The sequence below is a fragment of the Barbus barbus genome (genome assembly GCF_936440315.1).
Source record: "Barbus barbus genome assembly, chromosome: 13".
Taxonomy (NCBI): Eukaryota; Metazoa; Chordata; class Actinopteri; order Cypriniformes; family Cyprinidae; genus Barbus; species Barbus barbus.
In genome coordinates this window covers 27,540,859-27,552,705 of record NC_136741.1, presented here as the reverse complement: position 1 = coordinate 27,552,705, position 11,847 = coordinate 27,540,859, and the positions used below count along the sequence as shown (strand labels likewise).

General features: G+C 35.0%; 2 protein-coding genes across 2 annotated transcripts; one reads left to right on the top strand and one right to left on the bottom strand.

Annotated features, from left to right (window-relative positions):
* The first annotated feature begins 682 nt into the window (after positions 1-682).
* On the top strand, positions 683-3,279 carry LOC306879565 (uncharacterized protein). The gene is made up of 3 exons (XM_079432600.1): positions 683-899; positions 1,118-1,313; positions 2,285-3,279. Exons 1-3 carry the CDS (start codon positions 721-723, stop codon positions 3,029-3,031), a joined length of 1,122 nt encoding a protein of 373 aa, XP_079288726.1. The 5' UTR covers positions 683-720; the 3' UTR covers positions 3,032-3,279.
* A 3-nt stretch (positions 3,280-3,282) lies between these two features.
* LOC306879564 (putative aminopeptidase NPEPL1) lies at positions 3,283-11,499 on the bottom strand. The gene is made up of 12 exons (XM_079432599.1): positions 11,180-11,499; positions 10,434-10,619; positions 9,385-9,555; positions 9,196-9,285; positions 7,707-7,788; positions 7,289-7,431; positions 6,972-7,049; positions 5,972-6,072; positions 5,766-5,889; positions 5,004-5,180; positions 4,334-4,444; positions 3,283-4,250 (listed from the first exon to the last, which is right to left on the bottom strand). Exons 1-12 carry the CDS (start codon positions 11,327-11,329, stop codon positions 4,086-4,088), a joined length of 1,578 nt encoding a protein of 525 aa, XP_079288725.1. The 5' UTR covers positions 11,330-11,499; the 3' UTR covers positions 3,283-4,085.
* Positions 11,500-11,847: the final 348 nt, after the last annotated feature.

The window sequence follows — 11,847 nt, the reverse complement described above, 5'->3', positions numbered from 1 at the left end:
AAAAAATATTTTGTTATATATATTCATACATTAAAAAATAAATATATATATATATATATATATATATATATATATATATATATATATAGTCTAAAATGTAGGTTATGTTTTTGCTCTAAAAAATGTTATTTGAGTTTTATATATTTACTATATTATAGTATTTGTTAATATTTTTATTTGATTTTTATTCGTTTTTGTAAGTTTTATTTATATTTCAATTTTAGTCATTTTAATTTCAAGTCACTATTTTATTTAAAGTGCCCCTATTATGGGTTATGAAAGGTTCATATTTTGCATGCAAGGTCAAAAAATACGTTCATTTTCTTATAATATGCATTTTTATTTTTACCTTATTTGCTGTATAATAGTAGCACGGTGTGCATTATAATGTACAATTTATTGTTTAGATATTCATGTTTTCATTAGCTAAATGTGAAATATATTCATGTAAATGCATGTTATTTTGAGTCGGTTGTTATGTGTTTCACCAGCGACAGTGATAAAGAGCTTGATGCACCTCTTAAATAAACACCATTTAAAGGGAACAGTTATAATTTGGTAAGGACTAGAGGAGTTACAGGAGTTTTGCTTGATCTAACAATTTGAACGTTACATGATAATGTCTGGTCAGCTGAGATATTTTTTGCTGTATGGTCATGTGTCAGCTGCTTCATTTTAACTTGAAAAGGAAGTTAGCAGCTGCTGTGCATGTGATCAGACATGGCCGAACAAAGTCCAGCCAAAAAAATAAGGAAACAGGTCAAGGGGGTTCTTTGCGACGTGAGCCCCGTAAAAGACACATATTTTGATGCCGTTCTTCAACATGAAAGTGGAAATAGCAAAGTTACGGTCTTCAGACCAGAGGATCACATGCACTTCCACAACGCAGAAAAGACCCGGTAAGCATAGCAAGCATTTTAGCTTAAAATATTCCCTTGAATAACTCTTCCTTCTCTCACAAAAATAAAGGCATTCTATTTTTCTTAAGGTTCTAAAATGATTTATTGAGCTCCATGTTAAACTATATAAAGTAGAATTATTCAGACACCCATCCTGTTCATCTCTGCTGTGATATTTATTGTAAATGTGTGTCTAAACCGTGAAATGCTTCATGCAGGAGTTTAGTTACACTACAGGATGTGGTTTTACAGCCGTCTATGGAGTCCAGCAGAGGAATGGACGTCTTCTACACTCACAGCTCGAAACTGTCCTGTGTTCGCAACCTCGGAGAAGCATTTAACTACAGCTTTTCTTCTGGACCACAAGCTGTGCAATTGTCTGAACTCCTTAACCTACACACAAACCCAAAGAGGGTAGGTAGTTTATAATAAATAATACTAGTATCACAAAATGCTATTGTGCAGTTTTACAAATTAAACACATTCTTGGACAATGAAACCTACATCCCATTGTTATGTTGTTATACCGCATCTATTTAAAGAATTAAAATCAATGCATATTTCAGTTTAAGTTAGTATAAAATAAAATAAATCTATCTATAGTATATTATTTCCTATTTTGGTTCCACTTTATATTAGGTGGTCTTAACTACTATGTACTTACATCAAAAAAATAAGTACAATGCACTTATTGTGTTCATACTGTATTGCAAAACACTATTGCTGCTATTGAGGAGGGATACGGGTAAGGTTTGGTGGTATGGGTAGGTTTAAGGCTGGGTTAAGGTGTAAGGGATAGGTCAACAGTGTAATTATAAATGTAATTACAGAAATTAATTACATATAGGTATTTTTAAAAATATAAGTACAATGTAAAACATATATGTACACAATACGTGCATTGTATCAAATTATTAATTTAAATGTAAATACATAGTAGTTAAGGCCACCTAATATAAAGTGGGACGCCTATTTTTACCACAAACAATAAATAAATAATAGCTTCCTGCATGTTATATTACTTTTGAGTTATATTTTATGAGGACATATTTTCCATTTAATAATAATAAATTCCAAACTGCTTTACTAATTATTTAAATACACAATTATAAATGATTGTAAAACTACAAATGGTAAAGTTGTTTTCTGTATTTTCCATTATTTAATTTTTTATACTCTGTATGACAATATCTGGACATTTACACCCCCTAGATATTTTTAAATTCATAAAATAATAAAATTTAATTAAGAAATGTTTTAAAAATAGAGAGGTGTATTCAAGTAATTTTTGATGACATTTAAATTTTTTTTTTTTTTTTTTTAAATAAGCCAAGCGTCAAGTCACTGAGCCATATGCATCTGTTTGTTTTCTGTATGTTCCACAGGTCAGCATCAATGCAAAGATTATTCAGGAGGTGTGCAGGGGAAACGGTGTTGTATGGGACGGACAGAATCTTCCAAAAACTGAATATACTGTGGCAGATACCACAGGCTGCATGAGTCTAACGGTCTGGTGTGAGCACAGCATCACTGTCGGTGAATGGTACAACATCACAAACGTCTCTGTGAGAGAGTTCAGGGGCGAGACATCCCTATCAACTACCAAAGACACAAAAATCGTCAGCATCCCATCTCAAGGTACAGCAGCTGCTGCTCAAGTGCCGACAGAAACTATCAGATGTGACATCATTGGTGCAAACATTAAAAATCACATCATTTGTCCTCGTAAACATAAACTGAAGAGCATGACACTGTCAAGCCCAACTCTATACTGTATCTCATGCAACACGCATTATAAAAGCACTGCCATCGTCATGAACTTTAGTGGTCACCTGGATCTTAAATCGGAAACGGGAAATGTTGTGAAGGCAAAGATTGAAGACGAGGTCATAAGGTCAGCGCTCACAGTCGATCCCACTGCGTCACCAAAGGACATTATTAAGAGCTTCATTGCTCTGCCAGCCATGCAGATCACAATTCGCAAGAACGTCATTGTAAAGATAGAAGATGTTCCTCAGAAGACTGAAATCAAGTCTGAAGATGAGCTTCCTATTAAAGTGGAACCCGTGGAAGAATCTGATTGTGGCTTTCTATTCATTTCACAAGTCAGAAAAAGAAAATTTACCGACTGACTCTGATCATAGAAAATCATAACTTCCCATTACTCTATTATTCATAGAGTTTAGTTAAAATCAGAATAAAGACAATCTAACAAAGACTACCAGTGTAAATATTTTAACATTTAAATACCTTAAAAAAATGATGCAACCTTTCAATTAACCAAGGTCTTTGCTGCTGACCTTTGATGATCCAGTTCAACCATACTAATAAGCAAAAATGACTTTAGATAAACTAACACTTGTGCTTCATTGTTTTTTTTATTGCTGAGGAGTGTTGAACCTTCTCCTTCGTTCTACTGTACAGACGTGAATTTACTTTTCCTTCAGCCTGAGGTTTATTCATTACACTTTTTGTTGTGAAAGGGCTTTTACATTTGCTATGATGAGAACTTCTTGTATTAAAAACAATCAAGCCCTGCTCATATTTAAAAAGTAACGCAAAAGAAACGTAACGCATTACTTTCCATAAACAGTATTATTACATGCCATAGAAATAGTTTTAATGTTAATTTTAAAGTTTGTAAGTTAATTGGTGGTGATAAATTAATTGCGATGTTATTTCCCTTTGCATTAAAATTGATGATTATGTCACACTTTGTAGATTTTATGGTAATTCTGAGTAATTGCAGACATATAGCAGAGAAAATGAATGTGAACAAAGGTTTTTTTTTTTTTTACCATTTACTCTGAAAAGTTTTTTTGTCATTCACACTCCATATTCTTTATTTGCCACACTTACAAAATTGGCATCAAACGTGAATATCATCAGCACACATTTAGAGTCAAAAACAGTGTCATTTACGTTCGAAATGAAAATCAAATGATTGTATTTTAAACACTTTCTGATTGAGAAAGAAAAGATGTTGAAGACAGTAATTTGCTGACAGACACTTCAAGCCCCTTGCTGTTCCTGCCACATTCCCTATGGCAAAGATTTTCACATGTACATTACAAAATATTGAGACAATGTTTGTGGGGGTGTCTAATGGATACAACTTTTGTGAAAGAACATGTACAAGGCGTGACATTTAATCGTTTTGAAGATTAAGAACAGTTTGAAATGATCTTAGACAAGTCTTCTCCTCTTGCAGTCCCTCTCCATCTGGTCTTCAGAGGCAGTTTTGGCTGTGGCGGCACCCAAAGGGGACACAGATTTCAGCAAGGGGTCCTCAGACGCCTGGCCGAACAGAGCCAAGAGCATGGCCACACCAAAACCAGTGGCTCGCTCCCCCTGTCCACAATCCACACTGATCAATTATTAACAGTTCTTGGAGAAATATGCATCATTTTAGTTCATGCTCAGTCTATACTCACAGAATGGACTGGTGAAGCGATGTCTACATGTACCCAAATGCCTGGCCAATCAAAACCCAGATGAGAGCCAATGAAGAGGCCAGCACAAGAGCTCTGCGCATTCTCACGGTCCTGCAGACACAAAATATTCACCACTGTTAACTCAAATCAAATTACTATTAAAATGAATTGAAATTTTAATTTGTCTTAGATTGTGAAGAATTTAAAATCCCAATTCAGAAAGCAATAAAATAAAAGTAAAAAAAAAAAATTTTATAAAACCTAAAATAAAAAAATAAAGATGTAAAAATAAAAGGAGCAAATAAAATTAAGGAATACTAAATAAAATAAAGGAAAAGGGTGAAAAAGTAATAAATATATATATAAAAAAGTAAAGAAAACTATAAAAGTTAAAAGTAAAATATAAAAGTACAATAAAACAATATGAAAAAATATAAAATAAGTGAAAAGCAAAAAAAAAAAAAACTGTACAATACACAGAAAACACAAAAAGTTGTAAAAGCTAAAAAGTCCCTCATGTCCTAACGGTAAACAATTATTATGCACTGTATGGTGCAGTATTCTGGTAACTTCCATCACTATAGTGAACATTTGTGGGGGAAAATAAATAAATAAATACACTCTCTTTATCCCCTTCCTCTCCACACCCATCTCTTCCCCGTTTCCTCACCGCCACAGAGTTCTTCATGTCAGCCACAGCTGAGGTGAATTCACTGAAGTGAAGCTCAGGGCAGTAGACCAAAGGATGTGCCAGGTCTCCGCTGCTGCAGCCCGCCCTCACACAAGCAGCTTCCCACTGCTCACTGTTGGTCATCACAGCAGCGTGATACTTCCCCGTGGAAATGCCCTGCAGCGGGAAGCAGCAGACAAGGAAACAGAAAACACAAGAGATAGAATGTTTGAGTAGTATAATTTTATTGACTGGGAACTGGATTTAGAAACAAAGATATGATATACTATTATGATTTAAAACAACTGTTTCCTATTTGAAAACAATTTATTCTTGTGATGACAAAGCTGAATTTTCAGCATCATTACTCCAGTCTTCAGTGTCACATGATCCGTCAGAATTCATTCTAATATGCTGATTTACTGCTCATGAAACATTCCTTATCAATGATGAAAACAACTGTGCTGCTTTAAAGTTTTGTGAAAAGCTGTGATTATTCTTTGATGATTCCTCCTGATATCATGTGACACTGATTTCTCTTTTTACACTTCGCTTGAAAAGAAATCTTGGGCAGAAATCCTGCCTCAAACATATCAATATACAATATCTTGTTCTCAGTCAAAACCTGTAAAGACTTGTACACAAAGAAGATGGAATGACTGCACTGAAACTGAATATAGAATTATCATCTTTTGCTAATAAGAGAAGCAAGCAAGTGCATTCAGAAGATCCTCACACACTAATGCGTCAACACAAACGTACCTGAGCACCGGTCAGCGTCGCCATGTCCAGTATGATGTCAGCAGAGAGATCTTTGTGAGCATATACAACACCATCAGAGAGCACCAGCCTCCCTTCAGCATCCGTGTTGTTTATCTCCACTGTTCTGAGAAACAACAGAAACACACCTCAGTGCATTGCTGGTTAGGACACATAGAAAATGTTTTCACTGGCACGCCTAAACTCACTTTCCAGAGTAGAGAGTGTGTATATCATCTGGTCGAGTGGCTGTAGGTCCCACTGAGTTCTCAGCTAGGCAGAAAACTGCATGAAGATTGTCCTTAAAGCCCTGAGACATGCAACAGAAGTCAATGTCAGAACTTCAAACATGCATTAAGGTGATTAACATCCGTTTTGTACAATGTGATCACAAATACAGATGTAAACTAGTTCGCTCACAACATATTCAGATGAGGTCATGATAGATACAGCTAGATCACATATGTAATGTAGACACTAATGCATCATTCATGCAACGCGTAATCACTACACCAAAACAATAACTTACAAAAATGCTAAAAACAAACTACAGTTTAAACGTTCAGGGGTCTGTAAGACTTTTATTCAGCAATGATGCAATTAATTGAGCACAAGTGACAGCAAAGGCATTTATAATGTTACAAAAGATATCCATTTCAAATAAATGCTGTTGTTTTGAACTTTCTATGCACCAAACAATCCGGAAAAAAATATATAATGGTTTCCACAGAAATATTAAGCAGCCCAACTGTCTCAACACTGATAATAATAAGCAAATCAGCATATTAGAATGATTTCTGAAATTCAGCTTTGATCACAGGAATAAGTTTTTTTTTTTTTTTTTTTTATATAATAGAAAAGAGTTATTTTAAATAACTTTTAACAATTTTATCAAATAAATGCAGCCTTGTTTAGCACTGAAAGATATTTCATTGAAAAACATAAAATCTTACCTACCCCAAAATTTTGTACGTCTTCACTGAACACATTTGGTATACTGACGTCACATACACTTACATGTAAAAGGAGACACTCTCCCATAAACAAAATATTAAATGTTAACTGCAGACACATATTAATACCAGGTGTAAAGTACAAGCCGTCTTTGGCTGCCCACTTGTGATCAGCCCACCCGAGACCAGGGTTAGGACCTTTAATGTAGATAAGTTTAGCAGCCAGTGATCTGTTAGCTATCAAAATAATCAGTACCTGTTTAACAGTAGCTTTAAAAGCTCCTAAAATAGCTGCGGCTCCTCCACAGTCTCTCTTCATTCCTGGCATTGTGGTCTATAAAAGGGAGAAAAATAAATTGAACAAAAAACAAATAAAAGGAGTCAAATGTGATGTTTAAAGGTGAAGGGTGTCATTTCTGTGCCTCTAGCAGCACCAAACAGCATTACAAAATATTTGATTTAATGTTAATACCAGAAAAACATACAAACTTAACCTTTAAGAAAAAAATTATACTATTGAGCATTCTGCCCCTCTTTTAATCCATTAGCAAGACAGTAAGGTGTAGTATTTACTTTGCCCTTGATGCTGAGACCGCCAGTGTCATACACAATGCCTTTGCCCACCCAGGCAATGGTCTGTGTGGCGCCTGAGGGAGTGTGGCTGAGCACAGCCAATGCAGGAGGATGCTGGGCAGCTTTACCAACTCCATAGATACCTAAAGAGAGTGATTTTGCACACATGAACATATGCACAAAGGTAACGGTCATCTGGTGTCATGCAAAACAAAATGCATTTTCAAGCTTAAAATAGCGTGCATGATTTTTCTTTACGTGCCAGAAAAACGTCATCTGGAAGAAGAAGCACTAAGTCTGCAGTTCTAAAATAGCACATACATTCACTCATCTTGTGATAAGAATGCAAGCTCATCTTTTTCATCATAGATTAGAGATTGTTGCAATCTGCTGAGTTTTTAAAGAAGAAACTTATTACCTCCAAAGCCCTTTTGTTTCAGTTCCTCTCCTCGAATTATAGTTGGAGTGATGCCAAATTCATTTCCCACTGCCTTGATTTCCTGCAGAAGATTGCATTATGTATCATGAGCGGAAAAGCAATTTCAGCATGCATTGTTGTTAGAGTTAACTAAAACTATTAAAAAGTTTGTTAATTGAAATAACTCTGAAACAAAATAAAATATAAATACTAGATGAAAAACCAAAACTTAAATAAAAATCAAAAAGGAACACACATTTTCATTCTCCATTGACAGATTTTTTTCTTCTTGTTTTAAGCATAAAAACTGAAATTGGTTAAATTTTTCAAGACAAAATTTTACATTTGCATCTCAAGTAAATGCATCTTGATTAAAGGTTGTTTAGATATTTGCACTGAAAAATTCTGAGGAAGATATTAATTTTTTGAAATACATGCAACCTTTATTGCCATAATTTTACAAATTTAAGACTTTTCTTCTCTGATTTAAGATTTATTCCCCACCTCTCAGATGTGGTTATTTCTGGTGCTGCTTTCTTGGTTTTATTTCTCTGACAGACAGTTCTAAATTTTAGCGAAGGATTTGAGATTTCCTATTGCCTATTTGAAGCAAGGTGTACCCCAGAGATCCGTTCTTGGCCCACTACTATTCATTATTTACATACTACCCCTGCATCAAATCTTGTACCAACATGGCTTTAATTACATTTATACGCTGATGACATTGAAAATAGGCCCACTCTATCCACTCAAGTTGACAAAATCTCTGCTTGTGTGCACAAAAAAAACGGCTAACCTCCAATTTTTTGAAACTAAACATTCCTAATGACTTTTCTTGTGAGATAGCTGGTACTCTTTATTCGATCTTTATTAGATATATCTAGGTGTTATTTTTTATTTCTCTCTCTCCTTTCAGGCTCATATTAACTCTGCATTCTTTCAATTACATCGCACTGCCCAGGTCTATCGTATCACTAGAGTCAAAGATGCTGAAACCATTATTCATGCTTTTGTCTCATCCTGCCTTGATTATTGCAATGCCCTTTTCACTGGTTAACTGCCAGTTCCATTTCCAGGTTACAGTATATTCAAAATTATTTTCTGAAAATGCTCATTTGCACTCAAGACATTGCTGTTTTTTATTTTACTTTAGCTTATTTATTAGTATTCTTGTTAGCTAGCCTATTTATTTTATAGTTTTGCATTGAATTACTGAGTGGGGGATGTGTGTAACAATTTTGTTTTATGTGAAGCATAAAAATGACAAAAAGGAATCTTAAAACCTGTAAACTAAAATAATTACTAAAACTGAAATAAACATTTCTATTAAGTTTAACTGTATTAAAAGTATAATAAAAGTGACAAAGGCACATAAAAAAAAACTATTAAAACTTACACTAAAATGAAAACTGAAGTCAAAATATTAATAAATACTATAATAATATATAAATAATACTGTTTCACAGAAACTGCGATTAGAAATGCTTGCCTTCAGGAAGTCATCAGTATTCATTTCGCTGCATGGAGTGTCCACGATTCGAGCAGCCAGACGAACTCCATCCGCTGCACTGGCAAGACACTGGAAACAACCACTTGCACACTCAAATGGATGCATAATCATAATTTTCTAGTAACCAACTTAATGTGAGGCACAGGAAGGTAGCTCTGAACACTTTACCTCTAGTGTGGAGACCTCCAGCGGGCCGTTTTCCTGACCCACAGTCACAAACTCCACAGTGACGTGCTTCTTCTCTGTCCTGCGAGAAGATGCTGAACGGCGGGTGAAGAGCGGGAAAGCTCGGGCAATGGCACACGCTGATGCAAACACATCAGAGTGCTCACAAACCATCTGAAAAAGCAAACAAACCCACCATTTTAGCTAATGTCAAATTTGAAGAAAAGTTTGAAGTTGAGCTGCATCAAAAAAAATAGAAATGGAATAGAATAGAAAATAACTGCACATTTTAACATTTAAAGTGTTGTGGCTGTATTTTAAAGTTCACCATTTCATTCCATTGTAAATAGCATTACTACAAACATGATTTTTACCTCTTTTTTTATTAATTTCTCTAATCAGACTGTGGTATCAGACTTAGAAGACAGATCTGTAACTCATGTAATTACACATACAAAAAAGGGCAAAAAAACATTTTATATACTTAATTTTTCTTAAATTATAAAATAATTTGTATATAAATTTGGATAAATAAAATGTTTTTTTAAAATGAGTCTGTCACCAAGGCTGCATTTATTTGATTTAAACAAAAAACCCCGCAGAAAAATAGTAATATTGTGCAATATTATTACAATTTTAAATAACTGTTTTCTATTCGAATATCTTTTAAACCGCAATTCATTCATTTGATAGCAATGCTGAATTTTCAGCAGCCCATGCTGTACATTCAAAAATAATGTAAATACATAATTACATATGAATTAGTTACAAATCTGTCTTTTACCAAAAAAACAAAAAACAAATCATGGCTTATACGGTTTTAAAAAATTAGAAACTGAACAAACAAGGTATTTTAAATGAAAGTGTTACTGTATGTATATGAGAGTGAAGGAGATCCAGAGATTGTATGCATTACACTGAAATGATGAGCAACAGAAAAGGGAAATGAAGACTAACCACTGAGACACATGCTTTCAAGACCAATTTTTCAGGTCCATTTGAACAAAATAAGAGTTCTAAGCATATTAATAATAGTGTGAAATGAGACTGACCACAATGCATCGGTTATTGCCAGCGGGCAGGCAGGTTCGGACGAGGCGGGTGAGGAAGTGTGCAGATGATGGGCTGTTGTGACGACTGACTCGTGAAGGAAGGGCCGCCACGGCTGCAAAACTCAAATACAGCGGGCAACTATCCGTAGGGTTGGGATTCAGAGAGGCCAATGCTGCCTGCCATATCTGAAAGCAAAAACAGACACAGCACACATAAACGAAAACTGATTGTACCATGCTCTACTGTACCTGACACCTAATATACATTATTAAGTAAAATAACAAACTGATCATTAATGCAATAACAGCAGTCAAACCAAACAATCCAGAGCATCAAGTCTATCAGCAGATCTTGTGCTGATGATAAGTGTTCACTTTAACTACATGATGTGGCTGACTTAAGAAAAACTAAGACATACAAATAAGGGCTGTAGCTGTAATGTTAACAGATTTACATAGTTCTCCAAAATATGTCAATAATAATAATGATATTGCTATAATACATCAAAGAACACAATGGTACTTTTTAGTAGAGGAAAGAAATGATAACTGTGAAAAGTTTCCTTTTATTTAAATTTATAACGGTTCGTCTAGAATAATAATAACTTATCTCGTTAAACTGATTTTGTTATCTTCAGTAAATGCAGATTGTAACACAACACCAGTCAGAAGAGGCAGATTTCTCTCGAACTTTAGCCGGTAAGCTAACGTCAACAAGCTGTTACATTCTATTTAACATTACGTACCTCTTTGGTGACCACCGGCTGCAGTTTTCCTTTCACCTGGGTCCAGTTGATCTGTTGCAGGTTAGCGAGTTGGCCGACGATGAGAACCGGGCGGTTCTGCGGCTCTGAGTCCGCGGCAGAAGCCTTGAACTCCAGCAGAACGTTCGCCATCTTCCGCCAGAGTCTCTTCAGAGGGAAGATGCACTTTGACCTTCCGCTTCTCCTGCGCGTCTCGCGAGCCCTCGTGCTCTTATTTAGTTCAATCTAGATATTTATTTCAGGTTTTCGACCAAGAGAGTGCTTATAAAACGGCAGAACGTATTCCTGTAATAACCATACTTGAAATATGTTAGATTACCACCAGTGGTGTTTGAATATGGTAGCTAATAGTTCATTACAAAAGCACCACATAGCAAGTGTCATTAACACCTTTGTGTGACCAAATACAATTTAACCATGTAACGCATGATCTATGAAACCATAGTCCGAAAAAAATCTAATTTTTGTTGAACGTTCAGATTAAATGTTTTTTGTTTTTTTTTGTATATATACCAGGCATTTATGGCTCATATAGCTATGATGTGAGAGCCCTGAACTAAGCACAAATATGCAACTGTGTGCAGCTGGTGTTATTTGCATGGCCAAAATGTAAGATTAAATTATAATGTAAATCAGTGAGAGTTGATTAT